The 23549-nt window shown below is 40.0% G+C and overlaps 1 protein-coding gene across 4 annotated transcripts in view; it reads right to left on the reverse strand.

Annotated features, from left to right (window-relative positions):
- Positions 1 to 23549, reverse strand: part of sv2ca (synaptic vesicle glycoprotein 2Ca) — a 202613-nt gene that overhangs the window by 59927 nt on the left and 119137 nt on the right. For all 4 annotated transcript variants that reach the window (XM_043707301.1, XM_043707291.1, XM_043707310.1 and 1 more), the window contains one exon: positions 20477 to 20628. In XM_043707301.1, the coding sequence (XP_043563236.1) occupies positions 20477 to 20628 (152 nt within the window). The remainder of the gene's footprint in view (positions 1 to 20476; positions 20629 to 23549) is intronic.

Raw genomic sequence — 23549 nt, forward strand, 5'->3', positions numbered from 1 at the left:
TTAGAAGGTTGGGTGAGCAAGTTTGTGGATGATACGAAAGTCGGAGGAGTTGTTGACAGTGAGGAAGGATGTAGCAGGTTACAGCAGGATATAGAGGGGCTGCAGAGCTGGGCAGAAAGGTGGCAAATGGAATTTAATGTAGCTAAGTGTGAGGTGATTCACTTTGGGAAGAATAACAAAAAGATGGGGTACTGGGCTAATGGTCGGATACTTGGTAGTGTGGATGAGCAGAGGGATCTTGGTGTCCATGTACACAGATTTCTGAAAGTTGCCACCCAGGTAAATAGTGCGGTGAGGAAGGCATATGGCGTACTGGCTTTTATTGGTAGAGGAATTGAGTTCCGGAGTACTGGGGTCATGTTGCAGTTGTATAAGACTCTGGTGCGGCCGCATCTGGAATATTGTGTGCAGTTTTTGGTCGCCATACTATAGGAAGGATGTGGAGGCATTGGAACGGGTGCAGAGGAGGTTTACCAGGATGTTGCCTGGTATGGAAGGAAGATCGTATGAGGAAAGACTGAGACACTTGGGGCTGTTTTCATTAGAGAAAAGAAGGTTTAGGGGTGACTTGATTGAGGTGTACAAGATGATTAGGGGGTTAGATAGGGTTGACAGTGTGAACCTTTTCCCGCGTATGGAGTCGGGTATTACAAGGGGGCATAGCTTTAAATTAAGGGGGGGTAGATATAGGACTGATGTTAGGGGTAGGTTCTTCACTCAGCGAGTCGTAAGTTCATGGAATGCCCTGCCAGTAGCAGTGGTGGACTCTCCCTCTTTATGGGCATTTAAGCAGGCATTGGATAGGTATATGGAGGATAGTGGGTTAGTATAGGTTAGGTGGGCTTGGATCGGTGCAACATCGAGGGCCAAAGGGCCTGTACTGCGCTGTATTCTTCTATGTTCTATGTTCTATGACATTTATCACAAGACTAATGTTTTAACAATATATAGAGGGCATTTCTGCAAACATTAGTGAATGTAAGATATCAAAGAAAAAGTTTGGCAATTTACAAATGCACTAACATTCAAAGGGATACAAGTAAATTAAATAAAGTATGACAAAAGTAATAATTTGCAAATAAATGTATGATAAAGCACTTTGATGGAGCACATATGAATTATACACACAAACTGGATTTGTCCCTGCCAGCATAAATAAAAGTGATCATGGTGAGATTGTTGAAAATATCTGCCTCACGTTGGTATTATCAACAAAGCTGATCTAACTTTGAAATGTATCAGCTTTCACGTGTTGTTTATAAATTGAACTGAGTTGGTTTAATTCCAAATCACTCATTGGGAAGGTTGTGTTTTCAATCTGATTTGCAATTCTGTGCGCTCGAGGTTTAGAAGGATGATGAGGAAGAATTATGAGACTTTATGATAAAAGGAAACAGAACTGTTTTTTTTCCCCATTAGGCAACAGGCTATTGAGAAGTGGCACAATCAAAGTGCTATATGATGGAGCATCAGAGATAATATTGATGCAAACAGATTATTGAATTTAAGCTGGTAACGCAGAACTACATTGGAAAGCTTTAATTGTCATCAGCAATTAGGACATCACATTTTTTCAAATTAGTATTTCGAAGCAGATTACCTGAAGCTACTAATTTGATGTCAGTCAACCCTCAAAAAAGAGATTATTAGGAAGAGGTGTTGATTGTTATCAAAATAAGCTTAGTCCCAGGCTCTCAAATGTTCTGAAACATCATGGTTGTGGCATTGTTGTGTGTGGAATGCAACCAGACATGGTTTATTTTTGTTGGTTAATGTAGATTGAAGGGTTTGATTAATAGCCTGAGCTTTTTCTTGTTTACCTCCAGGTGTCAGAGAGATTCTTCACAGAGATTTCTCATTCTGCAGTCTGTACTTTCTGCCTGATCATTTACCTTATGCAATTAAGTCATGGCTAAGAGCTCATGAGAGATCCAATTTAATATAATCTTGTTGGAAGGAACAGACTCATACATCCATATGACTTTTACTTAGCTGATGTTGAATTTCTTGACCCTGTTAATAATAGATTAATTGATCTATCTTGGCAGTGGCGGAACAATAGTGTTTTTTACAAGCTGGTCAGAAGGGTTATCGATGGACAGTGAAAATGCACTCTTGTGATGCAAGGGCTATTCATTTTATTTCACATTTTGCTTTTCAGCGTGATACCTTCTTCCCCTCATGAAAATCTGTTAAAGTTGAAATGTTTTGGAAGGAAAATAATTCATTTTGTATTTCTTTTTATGACAAATGCTATCAATTCTGGTTGTTGGAACATGCCAAATCAATGCCAAAAGTAACAGGGTAACACAAATGAACTGCAGTGGAAACAACACAGCTCAGCAAAACCTAAATTATATCTGCGCTTGAATTGCAAAATGGGAGGTTACATTAGCATCCCTTTTGCGGCAAATAATGACCAAATTGGGCAAGTGATTTGGCACCCAGCAAATTCTATCTTTCAAAGTCATCAGAATTGCTTAATCTCTTATTGTTTAATTGAAAGCAGGCATATTGACATCATCACTCCATGAACAATGCAAAGAGGTGGCACGGTGGTTAGCACTGCTGCCTCACAACGCCAGAGACCTGGGTTCAATTCCCGCCTCAGGCGACTGACTGTGTGGAGTTTGCACATTCTCCCCGTGTCTGCGTGGGTTTCCTCCGGGTGCTCCGGTTTCCTCCCACAGTCCAAAGATGTGCAGGTAAGGTGAATTGGTCATGCTAAATTGCCCGTAGTGTTAGGTGAGGGGATAAATGTAGGGGAATGGGTGGATTACGCTTCGGCGGGTCGGTGTGGACTTGTTGGGCTGAAGGGCCTGTTTCCACACTGTAAGTAAGTAATCTAATCTAAAGCTGTTCTCAGGTCCTGATAAGGTTACTGCTGAATATTTGAAAATGTTGACAGGGCTGGGGTTCACTGAAGAGAAAGATACCGATCACCACAAGAAAATATATCAGAAAAACAATGAGCACACAGTGTTGATTTACACTGCAGCTGAGAGAGGGCAGAAAGTGTTTGAGTATTTTTGTGTGCCTGCAAAAATGCAATACACCCCCTTCTTTTCTTCATTCCTTTGAATTTGTGTCGGAATACAAATCCCACCCCTCAGCCTATCTCCTAACTAACTGCAATGACAAGGAGAGGCCCAATTATAGAATCACAGAGTTTGTACAGCACATTAACAGGCTATACACCTATCAAGTCAGTGCTGATCCTCAAGCATCTCTTAATTTGAATTCCATTTTCCAGCAACTGTAACCTTCATTACTTTCATTTTTTAAGTCCTCGTCTAACTATTTCTTAAATATCTTGAGGGTTTCTGCCTCTACCATTCTTTTAGACAGTGAGTTCCAAGTACCCACAATCCCCTGGATGAAAAAAAAAATCCTCACGTGCCCTCTAAACCTCCTGCTCCTTACCTTAAAACCATGTCCCTGGTTATTGACTTCTCTACTAAGGTGAAAAAGTTCTCCTTATCTACCCTGTCTATGCCCCTCAGAATTTTGTACACTTTAATCAGATCCCCACCTCGGCCTTTTCTGCTCGAAGGAAAATAACTCTCTTCACCGCCTCTCTTCATAGTTCCAGCCCAGGCAACATCCTGGTGAGTCACTTTTGCAGTCTCTCTAGTGCAATTATATCTCTCCTATAACTGGAAACCAGAACTGCCATACTGCATCCCAGCTGTGGCCTAGCTAACATTATATTATGGCTGGGAGGAAGGTCATCTGCTACTATAGACTTAGAAGTGGAGGCAGGAAGGTAGTGAGGTCAAACATTTGTCACCCTTCTGCCCTAATTAAACGTCCCTGTCAATGATCAACAAACTTGCCATGGCGAGGGGCACAAGATTCTACCGTTGGTGAACCTTGAACTTAAAACCTAGATGCTGAGAAGAATGTTACCCACTAGCAATGCTACATTATAACAACTGTTTACAACACTGTTCTTAAGCATTTCTCCAATACAGTAATGACCTACTGTTAATGAAGGAAAAATGTTACAATCGTGAAATTGTAAACAGTGACAAGTTTATAATAGAAGTCAACTGGAATAGTTTCAGCCATTCAAGGTTTTGAAATAAAACACACAGTACAAGGTATGGCACTGAAAATGATGGTTTATTTTATCATAAACACTTTCTACTGCAGAAAAAGTCAGAAATATATAAAATCTGCTGCATTCTCCATTATTATAAAGGTGTCCTGCAGAATGTTTGTAGGGGAAAGTGGTGGAGGTTTACTTGAAGATAGAGGTGGCGGAAATGGGTGGGGTAGATCTTGATGTAGCAGTAGATAAGAAATCTGTCATTTTTGACTGCTTCATCTTTTGCTTTGAATTTTATGACGCTGTCGCTAAGAAACAATTGCAGTGTCAATCACTCTGCAAAAACGCAAATGGATTTTTTTTCACACTTGTATCATAATCATTCTCTATATTTTAAATTCTTCAGATATTTTCAGGAGGTCTGCCATTACCTTTGCTGTGAATTGAGCTCCTTCAGCCTGACCGGCTCCTCCTCCTTACATTGATGTGATTGCAGGGGATTCCACAGTTCTGCTGTACAGTTCTACCTCATGCCATCTGTGGGCAGGTTTTCAGATCCCTCCCCCGGTTACTTCAGTATTAACTTCAAGAAACCCTGAGAAATCACTGGTTGCCTCAGGCCAAACTGTTTTCTTGTAGACATTGATAGCTGATTCCCCAAGTTCATCCACGAGTCTTTAATTGTCTACCTCAAATGTAAGGATGTTTAATTCCTTTCAGTAACCATAGGCACTGGTTGAAAGGTTTGTTTCCATGAGTTTATGAAATGTGGATGAAAATGTTTATAGGGATAGTAAGTTATGAAGGTCCCTGGTCCATCAGATTGATAAGTGAAGCTGTATTTGGGGTTAAAAACACAATTTAACACAAGATGGTTATCTCTGAGAGTGGGCTGATGTCCAGGGTCATAAGTTCTTTGTCCTCATCTCAGCCCTGACTTAGTGCAGAAAGCAATTCTCGAGCCAGTTCACAAACAGTGCTGCTATTTGCCTTCCTAAAACCTGACTCATAAGAGTTATAATTTCCTTTTAAAGACTCAAGAGTTTTCTGGCTGATAAACTAACGTTCGTTTGCACTTAAAATCAGTGACATTGGCACACAGTAAGAGTGTTAGCCTGTCTTTTCCTGCTTTAAATCGAGGTGCTGTCCTTCTGACCTTGGATATGTAAATCTTATGTGGCACTTTCTTCTAGATCAGACCAGTTTCACCTGCATTATTGATCTGTTCTGGCTGGTACTTTTTGTTCTCAATGCATTTCTGTGTCTAATTTTTAAATAATGTTGGTAGATTGCAAATAGCGAAGATGCAAAATGTGAGACTTTAGATTATAAGCACCTCTGTACAACAAATTATTTGATGGGACCTGCTATGACTGGAAATCAACAATTCTGAATGGTACTAAACCCAGGTTGGCTTCCAATTCCCTTTTGTATTACTCTTTCTCCCCCTCCCCAAAGCCCAGTTCTATTTTCAAATGGCTTGGAAATACAATAAGGAGGCAACTTGCAGTCATGATGAGATTTACAATGCGCAACAGCTCCATCTGCTGGAAGGAAGAACAATAATTAATCTTTATCTGCCTTGAGGCATTGTACTTCACAACTGGACTGTTAACAAGGTCTCCTAGATCATGGTCCCAGGGTTAAGCTTCAGCCCATGCCGTAGCAGTTGATTTTGACTAGCAAGCAACAATTTAATTTCAAATAGTCAACATGGTTTTGTCAAGGGCAGGTCGTGTCTCACAAACTTCATTGAGAGTTTTGAGAAGGTGACCAAGCATGTAGATGAGGGTAGGGCAGTTGACGTGGACTTCAATAAAGCCTTTGATAAGGTTCCACATGGTAGGCTGTTGGAGAAAATGCAGAGGCATGGAATTGAGGGTGATTTAGGAATTTGGATTAGAAACTGGCTTTCTGAAAGAAGGCAGCCTGTGGTGGTTGATGGAAAATAGTCAGCCTGCAGTCCGTTTACTGGTGGTGTGCCACAAGGATCTGTTTTGGGACCACTGCTGTTTGTCATTTTCATAAAAGACTTAGACGCAGGCATAGGTGGATGGATTAGTAAATTTGCAGATGATACTAAAGTCAGTGGAGTAGTGGACAGTTTGGAAGAATGTTACAGGTTACAGGGGGACTTAGATAAACTGCAGAATTGGGTTGAGAGGTGGAAAATGGAGTTCAATGCAGCTAAATGTGAGGTTATGCACTTTGTGAAGAATAACAGGAAGGCAGAGTACTGGGTCAATGGAATGATTCTTGGTAGTGTGGATGTGCAGAGGTATCTTGGAGTCCATGTACATAGATCCCTGAAAGTTGCCACCTGGGTGGATAGTGCTGTTAAGAAGGCATACGGTGTGTTAGGTTTCATTCATAGAGGGTTTGAGTTCTGGAACTGCAATATCATGCTGCAGCTATACAAAATGCTAGTGCGGCCAGATTGGAATATTGTGTACAGTTCTGGTCGCCATATTTCGGGAAGGATGTGGCAGCATTGGAAAAGGTGTAGAGGAGATTTACCAAGATGTTGCCTGGTCTGGAGGGAATGTCTTATGAGGAAAGGCTGAGAGACTTGGGTCTGTTCTCATTGGCAAGAAGAAGGCTAAGAGGGGATTTGATAGAGACATACAAGATGATCAGACGATTAAATAGGGTAGACAGTGAAAGTATTTTTTCGAGGATGATGACATCAGCGTGTACGAGGGGGCATAACTCCAAATTGAGGGGTGATAGATTTAAGACAGACATCAGAGGCAGGTTCTTTACGCAGAGAGTGGTAAGGGCGTGGAATGCCCTACCTGCTAATGTAGTCAACTCAGCCACATTAGGGAGATTTAAACAATCCTTGGATAAGCACATGGATGATGATGATGATGGGATTGTGTAGAGGGACGAGCTGAGAATAGTTCACAGGTCGACGCAACATCGAGGGCCGAAGGCCTGTTCTGCACTGTATTGTTCTAAGTCCTATGTTCTAATTGTGGTCAATGTGTTGCAACCATCCTCAGAAACACTGGAGCTGAGGTGGGAAATGAACAACATTTTAGCTGTCCTTTGCTATCCCCTGTTAAATGGTATGACTGCAAGGAATCCGGAAAGGACTGGAGTTAGCTACAAATGATTCCTCTCATGTCACAATAATCACCATCAGACCCCCATATGAACGGGCAGAATTTCATCAGAGGTTTCGGTTCAGCTTGCATGTCGGCAACTCCGAAGCAAGGAATAGTGTGTTTGTTTCACATTGCCCATATTGGACATGGTGGAGGCAGATAGGAAGTGGTCAAACCTCCTGTCAAGTGATTGCAGTTTAACACCAGAGAGCTGTAAAAGCACTCCAAGGTCAGCTGTACAGACTATGCAGGCAGGGAGCTGGTTAGCTAGGCCAAACATTTCTAATTTGGGAGGACATTGCCTGAAAGCCGAGCTTTCTGATAATTCAATGTCATCTACTGAGTAACCCCCCATCACTGCCACCTCCACCCCTTAAACTCCACCATCACACCATCCAGTTACCTCCGGGACCTCTTATCACTCTTTAGCTGTCCTTTAATTCAATTACTTCTTGAGGTGTCCCACCATCATACTTCCTGAAAAATCCTTGTTTCTACCAACTGTCCAGGTCGATCAACATTGCCCTCCTCCCCTGTCCTTTTCTTCAAAGTTCAGCAAAGACAACCATTCACCTACCATCTCAGTGGATGACCTCAGCTGTTGCAAGCCACCTTCAACTTGTCATAAATCAGATACCAAGAGTTTCTTATTCAATGCAAGCTTATTTTTTTACATCCTGGGTTGTTTTTGAAGAGGTGATGTAAGTTCATGGGATATGAATATAAGGAAAAGCGGTCTTCCCCTCTGGACACTGCAAGTGCTGAACCACTACTGAACTGCCATTGACCTAATCCCACCACCAGAAAGTCAAGATGTCAAGCCTGATTACGTAATGACTATTTCCACTCCTGGTGGTCCCAATAAATTTCACTGGAAAATTGTCACATTTTGAGAAAGCTGAGCATAAAGCTAGGCCTGTGATGTATGTGAACACTTCAGAGTGAGCAAGAGACAACAATATTTCAGACTTTGCTTTGCTCCAGTCTGTTTTTCTTTATAATTTTCATTGCATGAATATCAAAGATGTAAAGATTGCACACAAGCTTCCTTAATGGGACAATAATTAGACTGTCATTAGGGTATGACATTTTGTCAAAGTTTGTTGCTACATGGGATAACCTACAGAGAAAAACATGTTCATCTGGAGAGAACAGTGACATTTATTGATGCTCCTTTATCACACAAACATCTGTTGGCCAAGTATACAATGATATTGTGCTGACAAGCTATTGGTAGACCACGAAAGCAAAATGACTGCTTCCTGTGTTCTTTGTACAAAGAAAAATAGATGACGTCAGTCATAATGAGAGGGAAGTGAGAAAGTATACACAGGGAATTACAAAATGCATGATACTTTAACTCCAAATCACCTGTGATGTAGCAAGTGGAAACAACAATATCCCTCCGTTCATTAGCTTATGTGAGTGAATCTAAATTAATGCTTTGATCCAAATCTTCCTCCATTTCATGGTTGTTAAACTAAATTGCAACATTGTATTGAATGCAAATATTATAATATTCGGTCGGGGGAAAAACTGAGCACTTTTCCTACTTGAAATACTCCCCATTCCTGATGTCTTTCTCACTCCCTGAACCCTCATTTTCCAGTCTCCATGACTCTCTCACTAACCCCTCAGTCCCTTGCTTCCATCTCTCTCTCCCCCACAAATGCTCATCATCCAGTCTCCATCTCTTTTTGTCTCATCCCAAAGCCAAACACCCATCCACGAGTCTCCACTCCTTATCCCAATTCCCTAGCTCTTTCTATCTGTTCTTCATTCTCAATCTCCCAGTCTTCAGCCCTCTATAGGTGGAGGGATAGGTAGTATTGAGGAGGCAAGGAGGCTGCAGAAGGCCTTGGACAGGCTTGGAGAGTGAGCAAAGAAGTGGCAGATGGAGTACAATGTAGGAAAGTGTGAAGTTTTGCACTTTGGTCAGAAAACTAGAGGTGCAGACTATTTTCTGAATGGGGAAAGTCTTCAGATATCTGAAGCACAAAGGGACGTGGGAGATCTAGTTCCGGATTCTCTTCAGGTTAACATGCAAATTCAGTTCACAGTTAGAAAGGCAAATATTCACATTCATTTTCAAAGGGCTAGAATACAAGAGCAGGGACATACTGCTGAAGCTGTATAAGGCTTTAGTCAGACTGTATTTGGAATCTTGTAAACAGTTTTGGGTCCCACATCTCAGGAAGGATGTGCTGGCATTGGAGAGAGTCCAGAGGAAGTTTACAAGAATGATCCTGGGGATGCAAAGCTTGTCATGTGAGGACAGGCTGAGGACTCTGGGCCTGTACTCAGTGGAATTTAAAAGGATGAGGGGGTTGTTATTGAATCTTACAAAATACTGAGAGGCCTGGATAGAGTGGATGTGGAGAAGATGTTTCTATTAATAAGAGAGACCATGAGCCAGGGCACAATCTCAGAGTGAAAGGACAACCCTTTAGAACTGAGATAATGAGGAATTTCTTCAGCCAGCAGGTAGTGAATCTGTGGAACTCATTGCTACAGAAGCCTGCAGACGTCAAATCATCGAGATCTTTGAGACAAAGATAGTTAGGTTCTTGATTAGTCAGGCAATAAAGGGTTACAGGGAGAAGGCAGGAGAACAGGGTTGAGAGACCTATCAGCCATGATCAAATGGTACAGCAGATTTGACAGGTCGAATGGCCTGATTCTGCTCTGTTATCTTATTGTCTTACATACAATGAGTGGCAAAACCATGCTATCATCAGTCAAAAGGGGTGCCATATGAGAGGCAAAGGTAGTTAACGAGATGAATTTGAGAGGATACAGTGAGAAATCTCACTAGGCCTCATGAAGAGATACTCTGTGAAATTTGATGAAATTGACACAAACCAAAATATTCATAGATTTGACCGAACAGTTTGTCCAGGGATCCAAAGTGTTATAGTACAATTGATTTAGGGGAAATTGCATTCTTATCTTTCCATTTTTAAATGGTTGCCCAGATAAGAAGAGAACATGTTGAAAAGGCATAGCAGGCAATGAGTGTCTGAGCTAGGGTGAGAATACAATGGAGAATCCTGTAATGTTTCCAAAATTGAAAGGTCATAGCTATGAAGGAACAGTTGAAAATTGGGCATATAGAAGGTTAAAGGAGAACCAACTCAAAACTCCAAAAGAATTGAAAATAAATTTAGGATAAACAGTAAACTATAGTTTTCATTGAATTAAGAATTATTATTAGGAGAACTGAAGGAGAATCTGAAATATTGTTATCATGTTAATGGATAAAGGAACAAGGAATGGCTATTGCAGCAGAGATTAAAAGAGGGAACTGATCCAATTTTTAAAAAGGAAGAGTGTAATAATGGTTCAAGAAGTAGCAGAGAAATAGGATTGAAGAGCTCCAGTCAAAGAGCTGATCCATCAATATTGTCATACTATGATGCTGTTCTCTTAGCAGAAATGAAGAACAGAGTAGCTCTCAGCAAACACATGGTCAGGTAGGAATGATTGATGGGCCATTTCTGTATCAACCACATCAAGCAGCAACTGTTCGCAAACAAATATTATCATTGGCTGTAATACACTTCAAGAGTTCTGGCATTATGAAAAGTGTTATATAAACAAAACACTTACTTACGTTTTCATAATTGAAACAAAGTGTCCATTTTGAAGGTTCTTACACATTTTAAAAATAAAAACATAAATGCTATGCCTTCTGAACTGAGTCTCAAACAAATAGAAACCCGACAACCTGACAACAAAATCTGTCTCCAGATTTTGTTGTCACATTGTCAGGTTTCTACTTGTTTGTGAGACACACCGTCTTGCCCTACCTTCATTGTTGCTTCAATAAGATCCTGGACGCCTCTATCTAGCAGAATTGGAGACCTTTCACAAACTTTGCCCAGTAAGAAGAAGGCTCACAACTATCTTCTGGAGTGCAACTTAGGATGGCCAAAATATCCTGATCTTGACAATGACACAGACCCAAATAATAAAGAAAAGTTCTCTTGTCCTCCAGAACATTTCTTAGCTGCTTTCAGCCACTAAAAGATCAACTACCTAATTAATAGTAATAATATGAAGACATTTAAAAGTATATGAATTATTGAAGCTTGTATATCCCTTCATAGACACAATTTTGTTAAAGTATTTCTGAAGTGCCTAGAGAGGATGCTGCTCAGAGACCACAGGCAATGGTGAGACAATGTCTGTGCAGAGTTTTGGTATTAAAGTATTAAAGTAAGGATGTACATGATTCTATATATTGGAGATGGGATTGCAATGGTTTAACTGGAGTGGTTCCTGGAAAGACCATGTTATTCGGTGATCAGAGACTGAGTTAATTGGGTCCATACTCTGGAGTTTAGAAAAATAACCTCATTGAAATATACAAGATGCTGAAGAGGCTTGTTATGGGAGTCACAGAGGTAGTTTTTCTTGGTTGTACAATCTCTCCACAGAAGCTGCCAGACGTGCAGAGTTTTTCCAGCAATTTCTGTTTTTCTTTCTAAAAAGATAGGGGCACAGTTTCAGGATAAGGAGATGATCATTTAGGACCAAGATGAGGAAAAATTCCTTCACTCTGGAATTCTGTATCTAGAGGATTGTATATACAACATCAGGGAGCATATTTAAAACAGAGAGACAAATTGTTGGTCTATACTTAAATTCTGAGAAATAGAGAGTCAGTTGGAAAGATGGTGTCGAAACCACATCAGTAGCCATGATTGTATTGAATCACAGAGCAGGCTTGACTAGACTCCTTGTTTACATTTTACAGGACTTTTTAGTCTACAATTATATTTTATATCTTTGTGCCCTTGACCAAGGCCCAATGTGAAATCAGCCCACTCACGACAAATAACTAAAGTATCATATAAAAATTGTGAATTTTCCATTTGCCTTATCAGAATATAGTAAAGCAGTCACAAAAGTACAATAAAAGTGAGTAACTCATGTTAGTAGTTGGGAAGCAAATAAAAAGTTTGCAAGTGACATTCAGAACCCAAAGCTTTTAGGTTTTCCTTTTCTCTTTTTCCAGAGTTCTGTGTTCTTTTTCTATCCTAATTATTGTTTTGTTTTTTTCCACTTTGACTGTTTCTAGCTCCTCAAGGACCTTTTCACTTAGTTACTTCCCATTTGTTTATTCGCTCCGCAACCTGAATGTTTTTCTCTGACACCTTTGTCACAGTGCACCAAGCCAGGCAGAAAACACTATTGGACAGAAGCCAATGTTTTTAACAGCAAAGGTTTCACCAGGATATTATTAACAACAGTAGAGATCATGCAAAACCTATTAAAAAAAAATCACTTGACTGAATTACAAAATAGCATGTTTGGTTGAACTTTGACATCACACCTAAAACAAAAGTTAACTACAGTTAACAAATATTTTTCTAGGCTATTGCATGATTATGTTATGAAGAGGTGGGTGTACTATACCTTTAAGAGAATTAAAAGCTAGCAAAAAATACCCGACAGCATCAAGTGTTCTTAGTAAGGTAACAATGTAACATTTAGTCAAAAGCTAGATTAGCTGGGGTGCCTGGAGACAAAAACAGATTCGAATTAGGCCAGTTTAAATTATACCCCCCACCCCCCACCACCCTGCCAAAAGTACCAAATTTCAATTCAGTTTGAATTTAGTATACTGACAATCTTAAAAGTCAATGACACAATCTAATGCTTTGGGGGCATAAGACCGGAGAAATTGAACTGTTGGGAGGTGAACTGCCACATCACCAACATTTAGAGACTGCCCAAAAAAATAGCTCTCTTAAAGGTACCTTTATTGATCCGAGACCTGTGAAACATAATCCCGAAGGAAGGATGACAGGAAGATCCAGATGGAAGATTTGACAGCTGGCTGGTTTTGAAAATTTGAATTTTGGTAAATCTTAATCAGGGGTTTTATCAGACTAGTATTATCAAAGGGATGGTAAAAGATAGGTGAGTGGAAGGAGTTGTAAATAGTTGGTAGTCAATTATTCTCAGTTATACTTTAAGAAATAAAGTTGTTAATTTATACTTTAAATAGTTCTTAGCCACTCAAATTTTCACAGATTACTGTGTGGGATAAATCTTTTCTGTGTTGCTGGTTTAAATGAAGCAGGAAGGTTTACCCCGTGTTGTAACAATTACTTGATGTGATTGTTTTATTCACCTCCATTTTTATGCATTTTAATGTAGCATTGCTGACAATGTAAATTTCTGTAATAAATTAATTTCATACTTTGACCTGCATATCAACCAGAAACTGAGTTGTAAAGCTTTTGATAATCACACTCAGGACAACAGGCATAGAATGTATTATCGCGATGTATCATATTACAAGACCTTTCAAACTTATTCCTGGAAGTGGGCAAGACTGGAATCGTGGACAACTGAGTGAGTCAGTTCAGCATGTGTCAAGAAGCAATCATATTGGATAAGATCAACTTTAAATGAAGGACAGGCCACGCAAGGACAATGCATTCCATTTTGTGAACCATATTTGTAAGCCATTTGAGTCTTATGACAATCTGGCAGGGCTCACAGTCACTTTTACCCTGAGTGCTCACTCCTACGTGACATGGTGTCGATTTCACAACTTGCCATAGCTGGATGGATCACAACCTCGAGTGCATTACCATATTCGTGCAATGACCAAAACAAGCTCTGTGATGTTTGATCTGTTGATCATTGTGCCACAATGTTAAGAATTTTTTTTTAAAAAAGCCAAGCTTCCAACTACCAGCCACTAACTGGGAATCCCAACTGGAAATGATACATGTGTAGACCAGCAATTCTGGAACTTTTCAGTACCAAAGCAAACTTCAATGAGACAAACAATTTCTCATGCACCCAATTTTCAGCTGAATTGATTGCTCATAAATGTTATAGTTACTTGCAGCTACTATGGCTATGATCTTACTAGAGGGATTTGCAAATGGTACATACAAGAAGCTAAAGAAGGATCAAATGCATTAATGCTTTACATTATCTTTGCACAAAATTTCACAGCACACTTGGACAGTTCTCAAGGCACACTGGTTGAAAGTGTAGATAGTGGATCTTTTCAATGGATGAGGAATCGATCAATACTCATGGTTTATACTCAAACATTGACAATGCTCATGGTGTACTGGACCGCCGTCAGTCTCAGTATGGTGCACAGCAACATGATAAAAGAGCGAGGAAAAAGAAAACAAAATTCAAATACTTTTTAAAAGAGGCTTATCATGTGTCCTAAGTGCAATATATAAGCTCATTGATAAATGACTATAAATCCTAACTGAAGCAGAAATATGGGGATTGGCTGAAGATATTACCCCGGTTCCTGGAGACATGTATCAGTCCTGATGCATACACCGCAGGTTAGCCTGCAGACACTCCATCTTGTTTATCTACCACAGAAGTAATATTAAATTTTAGATAGTTTGCTTTGGAATTGAAAAGGTCCAGAGTTTTAGATAGTAAAAAGAGATGACAGCGATGATTACAATTATTTCAATAAGTAGCATTAGACTGCATCCAAGTGCTTTGTACAACATGCTGGAAATGGGAAAGTACTGAATAAAAGAAGTCCAAATTATGATTCGAATCCTAGTTTATTATGTCTCAGTGTTTCTTGTAGCCTGGTTGAGAAGTGAGTGGGAAGTAAAAGACTGTGCATGAAATTGTCAAAATTGTAAGAAAGATAAATACAAAAATATGGAAAGGAAAAGCAAACTTTTTGAGTTTTTTTCAAAGAATATAGCTGAAGTATGAAAAAACTCTGGAAAGGAAAGCATAGAATGCAATAAGTTGTAAAAATATTTACATTATTTTCAATATTAAGCTAAAAATTATAAGTATATATATATATTTTTCTTTTATATAATGTCTTTAGTGTAGAAAAACATCTCCAAGAGAATAATCAAATTTTTCCACCAAATCAGAGAGATGTATCCAAAGAGGTCAGGAAATGTTTCATTGAAGGGAGCGGTTACAAGGTGCGTCATAAAGGGGGAGAGAGGCAAGTAGAGAAGTGAGAATATTTAGAGAGCAAATTCCAGAGTACCAGGCCTTGTCAGCTGAAGTCACCAACCACCAATGGTGGAGCAATTAAAATTGGGATGTTCAGGAGGCCAGAGTTAGAGAATTCTGAGATGTCAAAAATGCGTAGGGATAGAGGAAATTACCAAGATGAAGGATGAAACCATGGAGTGATTTGAAAATGAAGATGGAATCCACAGGTTGAGGTTTGTTAGAATCTGTTGGAAAGCACATGATGGGTGAAAGATTTTTGCAGAGAGTTAGGATAAGAACAATAGAGTTTTGATGAGCCCAAGTTTGTTTTTTGAGTGGGGGGGCAGGGAGGTGGTAAGGGGTTGGGATGTAAGACCCGTAGACCAGCCAAGAGAGCACTTGATTAGTTGAATCTAGAGGTAACAAAGGGTGAGGGTTTCAGCAGTCGATGGGTGGAGTTATGTGCAGAATCAGGTTTTGTTGTGGAGCTGGAAGCAGGCGATCCCAGTGATGGTGTGAATAGTTGATCAAACGTTCACCTCAGAATCCAATATGACACGAGTGTTGCAAAAACTCTGGTTCAGCCTCAGACAACTTCCAGGGAATCAACAATGATAATCTCTTAGGGCTGAATCTTTATTTTATGTTGGCAAACTAACATTTTAATTACATTTCAGAAGATTTGGCTCTGTGAGGCTGAGAGAGTTTGCTTGTGCAATTGTCTCAGAAGTGCCTCATTAACACAGACGTCCATGGACATGGGGTGCAAGTGGCTGCTGCTTACGGAGCCCACCCTGAGGTGTAGGGCCTCAGCATCCAAGGCAGAATTCCGGAGGAGCAAGTGGTGAGCTGAAGTCAGCAGGTTCCCACTCGGGCTTACCTGGTGGGAATTTTCAGCATTGAGTTTTTATCTGGTGGACAGGCAGCCAGGGTTTTAATGAGGTGGGATCAGGTCGAAATGAGGGTGCAAGTGAGCATTAATCCTGATCAATAGGATGCTCTCTAGTGAGAATCATGTCTCAACATCTGGGACTTGATTGAAAAATGCAACATGTTAGTCTGAACGTTGAGAAAGACCTTACTCCAGACCTCACTCAATCCTCCCAAATTTCTTGTCATAGTCCACACTGTTCAGGACTTTGGTAGATTCTGTCCCTAATCTCTCTTCAGTAGCAGAATATTCTTTCCTATTAATAAATATTGTATACAATTGATGGTGAATAGTCTGTCTTTGTGTATTGATTTGAACTGACTGATTACTGATCTGTCTATTCAACATTCAAGCTCCACATGCTCGGCACAACTCCCAGAAAAGGGAACAGTATGTGAGGTGCTGCATGTTGCACAGACAAAGATCTGAAAGCTTTTCATTGTGCTGGCTTGGCTGAGAGTCAGCAAATGTCGTTGCTAATTGAGATAATCAGCTTCAATGATAAATTGCACCATGGCTTAAAGCTTCCACAGTCTGCTTGAGAAGGTAGCTAGGTGGAGGTGGGAGTATAGGGCGGCCAATATCTACATGCACACTTAGGTTAGAAAACAAACCTCACTGTTAAAAAAGGTCATGAAGGGAATGAATTAATACTGTTTAAAAAAAGAATGAGCCTCTGACCAACAGAACAAACTAAAGTTCAGATGTAAAGTAACACAAGAGCAACAGCATGTGGATAATCGATTATGACACAGCTCCTGGTAAATTGAATAAATGCCTTCGAAGGAATTGGATTATACACTAGGTTAAGAGTATGACTGTTTCACCTCCAGACATGGTTTGAAATACTGCACAGATGGTAGGAATGAAGAGCGTTTTCGAAAGGATCCTAAGTGCAGTCAGTCATTTTCAATCTGGATCTCATTGAACCACAAAACAAAGCTTACATCGAGTTGCATACTGTTAGCAAAATAAATGCTGATGCCTTTTAGAGACTGTGATATGTTATCAAGTATCTAGAAATGCTTCTTAAAATAGATTAGAGTATTGTTGTCTAATATTTAGTTCCTCACGACGAAGCATAGCCCAGATCATCACTATAAATATTATGGATATGCAGGACTTAGTATAAATAGATAAATCTTCGAGGAGAAAGTGAGGACTGCAGATGCTGGAGATCAGAGCTGAAAATGTGTTGCTGGAAAAGCACAGCAGGTCAGGCAGCATCCAAGGAGCAGGAGAATCGACATTTCGGGCATAAGCCCTTCATTGAAGAAGGGCTCATACCCGAAACGTCGATTTTCCTGCTCTAATGAGTCATGGATGACCTTAAAGAGAGCTCCACAAATATTGCAAGAATTTCTTGGAAGTATCCTCAGCCCAAGCATTTTCAGCTGGTTCATCAGTTACCTTCATTTTATTTTTAAAAAATGACAACCATCAGTTCACCTTTATGTCATAAGGTCAAGAGACAGGTTGTTCATTGATTCATCATTAAGAACCATTCATATCTACTTCAACAATAAAGCCAGGCCATGAGCTCCTTTAACAGGAATTGCACTACATCCAGCCATAAGCTGATAAAAGCAGGAACTTCCTTTATTCATTTATGGGAATGTGGTCATTGCTGGCAGGTGAGCATTTATTGCCCTTCCCTGGTTGCCCTTGAGGTGATGGTGAGCTGTCTTGCATCGCTGCAATCCATTTACTATAGATTGACCCACAATGCCCTTAGGGAGGGAAATTCCAAGGCTTTGACCCAGCAATATATTTCCAAATCAGGATGGTGAGTGACTTGGAGAACTTGAAGGTGGTGATGTTCCCATATATCTGTTGACCTTGTCCTTTTCTATGGAATCGGTTGCGGGTTTGGAAAATGCTGTCTGAGGATCTTTGATAAATTCCTGCAGTGCATCTTGTCTGGAGTAACAGCAGCAATGTGTACTGAGCATCAGTTGTGGCCAAGTCCCTCCTCCCTACCTTTTATCTTAGCCTGCTGGACACACTTTCCTCATTCCTGAAGAAGGGCTCATGCCCGAAACGTTGATTTTCCTGCTTCTTGGATGCTGCCTGACCTGCTGCGCTTTTCCAGCAACACATTTTCAGCAATAAATAGATAAAATCAATTCACTTTCAGGTGGACTTCTATGAACTGACCCTCTGATTGTAAGTTACCATGACTAGCACTAGCCTGCTTATATTGTATCCTTTACCTCGGTACCACCCCCTAATTTTACCCATCCTACTCCAGCCTCCACGGGGTTAAAGGTATGGTTTTCCTTGAACAGCTTTAAGGGGAAGAGGAGGAAAGTGGAAACATAACAGTTACTGTGCGCTGAAACTTTTTAAAGTTTATCCCTTCCTCCCACTCAGTTCAGTTTCCCTTTCAAGCAACTGGAATTGTGAGAGAAAGATTAGGCTGATGTTAAAACTCTATTTGGTATCATAATGACCATCTATTTCTCATTCCTGTGTATGAACCTAGCTCTTGAAATAGAGAGAGAGAGAGAGACAGAGAGAGTCAGACAGACAGAGAGATTACTGTGATTGGACAGAATGAGACACCATAATGTTGACACTCATCCAACTCAAAGGTAAAATCTTCAAATAACTTCCCTCCTTGCTTCATTCTATTCTTCATGGTTTCCTGCCTACATAAAGTATCAGACCCCAGTGAAAACCCACACTAATTGTCACCAACTCAAAATGAATAATGCATTCAAAATTATCTCTTAAAATAGTTCCATTGTTACCAGAGAGAAAAATTAGATGAGCCTGGAAATTGGGCTCAAGGATCATGGTACACAATTTACCTGCACCTAATCATAGTGATGCAGGCAATATTTAAATTTCACACTGCCTGCTGATTTTTTTCTTTATTCTTTCATGTAATATGGGGGTCACTGGCAAAAGTAGCATTCCTTGCCCAACCCTAATAGCTGCTTGAACTGAGTGATTTGTTGGGCCATTTCAGAGGCAGTAAAGGGTCAACCACATTTCTGGAGTCGCATGTAGGAAAGACCAGGTAAAGATAGCAAACTTCCTTCCCTAAAGGACACTGCTAATTTACGAATAATGGTGTGCAGCTGACTTTATCTATCTCTTTTTTTTTTTACGGGCTCTTTGTATCCTCCTGAGCATTATGTTGTGTTATATCTAATAGTTAATATGCATTATATCTTGGGAAGACGTTTTTGACATCAACACTGTATCATGGCATTGGACCTGATGGTATAAAGTTCTCTGTCTCTATTTTACTGGGACTTGCAGTGAGACATTGGGAGAAGGTTGTGCGACAATATGCTCAGAACTCACCCAGACATGGCAGTGTACATGTAGATACCAGGAGCTAAAAGGCTATCAAATCTTGTTACCCACATTTTGTTCTTGGGTTACGGGAGCAAACATAAGTAATGCCTCATCAGGTAAAACTACATTGTTAAAGGTAAAAAGAAATCCAACACTGCACCTACAGCAGATTGTGAAGGAAGATCAGGTGAGACTACTGCTGGTCTTATGCAGATAGTGGTGGGTGTATGGAATACACTGCCAGCGGTGGAAGTAAAGTCAGATACATTAGGGACACTTAAGCGACTACTGGACAAGCACATGGGCTGCAGTAAACTGAGGGATATGTATGTTAGATTGATCTTAGAATAAAATAAATACTCAGCACAACATCGTGAACCAAAGGGCCTATACTATGCTGTACTGTTCCATGTTCTATGTTCCATGTTAACAGCCCCAATCAGGGAACTCCTATTCTATGAGATCATGGGTAGGGTTAAAGGAGTAAGCAATAGGTGGAACAGAGCTGAGAGGGAGAGAAAGGCAGTTCGGCAGGCAAAGGAGTGGATAATGATAAACCGGGAGGATGAAAAGCTGCTAATGGGGACCATAAGCAGATGATAATTTGTTGCTGTGCTGAAAGTAACCCACATGATGACAGGGCCTGGGGTATGGGGTGTGAGTAAAAGACATACCCTTTCTCCCTGGTTTACCATTTTCTATCACTCATCGGCCTAACTGTCTTTCTCTCCCTTTGGGCACCGTCTCCATCTATCACACACTCCTTTACCCACACCACCCTCTCACATACGCTGGCTCCAATAAAGGTCACTGGATGTGAAACCTTGACTCTGGTTCTCTATCTATAGATGACGTCAGACCTGCTGAGATTCTCTAGCATTTTCTATTTTTGTTTCAAATTTCCAGCATCTGCCATTTCTTTGGTTGTATCTGTACTGTACTAAAACAAAACAAACTCAAAATAATGCTCCCATTTTCACACCATACAGATTCTTCCCTTTGGCAGTTACTGCCAAAGACAGTCATCTTCTGCACAGTACCAGATAGTGATCCAACATGTATCAGAGCACTTGTGATGGTCAGCTTTTATGTGTATTGTTATCTTACCATAATGAGGAATGATGGCCCAAGCCATGGCGGATGCATAGATCCCTCCGATCATCCAGAACATGCAGAGCCAACTCAGGTGCTCACCACGCTTCTCCCGGGCCAAGACTTCAGCAAAGTAGGAAAACACAACTGGGACTGCTCCTCCAATCCTGATTTAAGAAGAGAAAATAATAACTTCATTTTCATTGTGGAGACCAATAAGCTGGGATTTCTGAGCTTTGTTGTCTCTTCTCAAACAAGTATTGAGTATCAAGTGACAGCACAAATGAGGAGCTTTCAGGTGAAATAGATTATAAAACCCCACACTGCACAGACTGGGCGGTTATTTCAGTAAGTGATGAATCTCCACCCCCATCATCACCACACAATGTTCAACAGGTGGTTATACCGCTGTACCTTTTTCATTGTAAAATTTCATTAAGGAGCGAACAAAGCTAAGTTCTCAGGTTAAAACACTGCATTATTAAATATTTTACAGACTATTCTGATAGCTGACAGATGATTTTGTGCTTTTCAGTCCTGGGGAATTCATTCATAAAATGGGTTCAAAACATATTGATCTGAACAAGCAAAATAAATAATTTGGATAAAATTTACCTAACATTTATAAATGTGAGTCCAACTAACTCCTTGGTGTTTTTGGGGTGCTAACTCTTGATGGGAGAGGGGAGGTTGGGGATAAAAGGGGATGGCCTGTGGAATCAGTGACAAGATTACCTTGGTGGGAAATTTACTGAAAATTGCCCTATAGTCTGCCATGATTAGCTTCTTAAGTGCATAAATATTCGTTTCAGTTCTTGTGATGATGTAACCATTCTGACGATTTTCAAGGATTCATTCATATAGCTTCTTCTTGAAAGCAGGTCAGTGCCTGGTCATTGCTGGCGTTTTCCTCACAGTGGATGGTTTTTTCCTACTAGGCCCCAGTTTTTGACTAACTTCGAACTTATTTGCGACAGCACAATTAGTTGAAGAGTTTGCAAATCTTCTCACTTTAAGTCTGGTAGCAGCTTTGCACTTCATTACTTATGAAGGGGAATGCATTTCTGATAATCATTTACCATGTGCAGTCGATTTTGTGTGGCCGAGTCTTACAATTACACACATCTTCTTGGCAAGATAGTTCTTAACGCTGCCCGATCCCATGAGCCAACTTATAAGGCGAGTAAAATATACATTTCCGAGATGAAAAATTGAGCCTAAGGCTCCAAGTGTGTGTAATGTTTTTGAACATAAAAGTGGTGCTGACTATACTGTGTATAGGGTTCAGACAATTATTTGATGTAAAATAATTGGGGTCAATTTATGCACCATGATCCACAGCAACTAGAATAGCATTCAGCACTTCAAAAGTGATCATACCAATGTCATCAAACTTCCTGGAAAATATGTTTTCCCTTTTGATTTTATATAATCCCAAGATTATTAAGATTTGTCAGCTTTTCAGTCTAGAAGAGCTGTTACTTTCCTCTGGGAACCTGCACAGCTCCTTGAGGATAGTCCTCATGTTTTTTTTTAAAATCAGTTGCAGGCCTAAATGCTACGGGACTAAAAGCCCAGGAGCCGCAGTCTGCCAATTTGAGGGGTCAATGAGAGGGCACCTCATTAGTACTGGTCTCAAGAGTAGCTGAGTCATTACTCCATTGGAAATAGCAACCGTTGTCAGCCATTGGCCCAAGCCAACATTAGTGACCACATTAATGCTCCTTTTAGCTCCCTGTGGATTATAAAATGCATTAGATCTAATTTAGGAATGAGCTTCATGTTTCATTTAATTTAATTTCAAAGTATGTTTTCTAATTGTATTTAACACAGAAAAGCAAAATGAAGAAAAGATTCATGTACCAAGAATCTAGAGTTAGCAGATTTCCAATATTTCTATACTTTGACTCAAATTTTACACATTTTCCTCGTTGCATTCTAGCTTTTGTAGATTCACTATATCACGCCATTTATTGTGATTTAATTCTCTCTATTGCAGAACATCAAAATCCATTCTAAAATTCTGTGCCTATTCCCAACTTTCCTTCCCTTTATTATCTGTAGGCTTTCCAAATCCACACTTCATGTCAATTATGATGATGTTCTGATTTACTTATCATTCTCTCCTGCACAATCCTGTTTCTCATGTGCCCTGGGTATTTGTCTTGATTTCAAGGTGTAAAACAGAGACTCATTGGAGAGCAGCATTGTAAACTTAGTAATAAAGTCAGGAATTTCATACAATCAGTACAAAGGGGAAGGGGATGTATTGCAATTTATTCCTTTTGTTTTACCTCCAGTTAAGTGTTTTTTTCTCTAAGTTAGGAGACAATAGTATGCTATTGTTTTACTTCAGTAATTAGTAACTAATTATCTCATCAAACAGATAAAAATATAAGACTGGACAGACATGGCAGGTATGCTGTAACTGTAACATGTGATGTATTATAATGGGTATTGTAATCTTGGACAATCAGATCCTTGGTATGATATATCCTGGGTTTAATATATTTCTGGTCTACAGCTTGACCCATTTTTCCTCAAAGTTTATGATTTGGAGCTTGAGTTTCAGACATTGCAGGCCATCAGGAAGGGAGGAGAGTTACCTGAATACTTTGTTCCTGGAGGCAATTACACCCCTTAGGTTAAATTTAAAGTTAGTTTTTGGTCAAGGAGAGGTGAGTATTACATTGGGTCAGGCAGATGTAGTGGATCCAAGATGTAATGATGAAGGAAGCTCAGCACTTCTCTTTGACCAACAGGTACAAAGTATTAACCACCTTGGAAGTGAGAACCAGGATCACAGGCTGGTTGCGCAAACTGACCATAACACAAACTAGAAGCCTTTCTATTCAACAATGTGAAAGGAAATTTGAAACTGAAAGGTAACAATATAATCAGGAGTTAGATATTGTTCTCCAAAAGGTGGTGTCTGCCCAGTTCCCACGTTAAAAGCATCTCCTGGTAACTAAAGATGAATTTGGAATGGAAGGAAGGGACTCCAATTGTTGAGATCCAGGTAAAAACCAATGATAAAGATAGAAATAGGAATGAGGAGTTCCAGTCCAAATTAAAATGCAGAATCTTA

This window comes from Chiloscyllium plagiosum, chromosome 2 (assembly GCF_004010195.1).
Source record: "Chiloscyllium plagiosum isolate BGI_BamShark_2017 chromosome 2, ASM401019v2, whole genome shotgun sequence".
NCBI lineage: Eukaryota > Metazoa > Chordata > Chondrichthyes > Orectolobiformes > Hemiscylliidae > Chiloscyllium > Chiloscyllium plagiosum.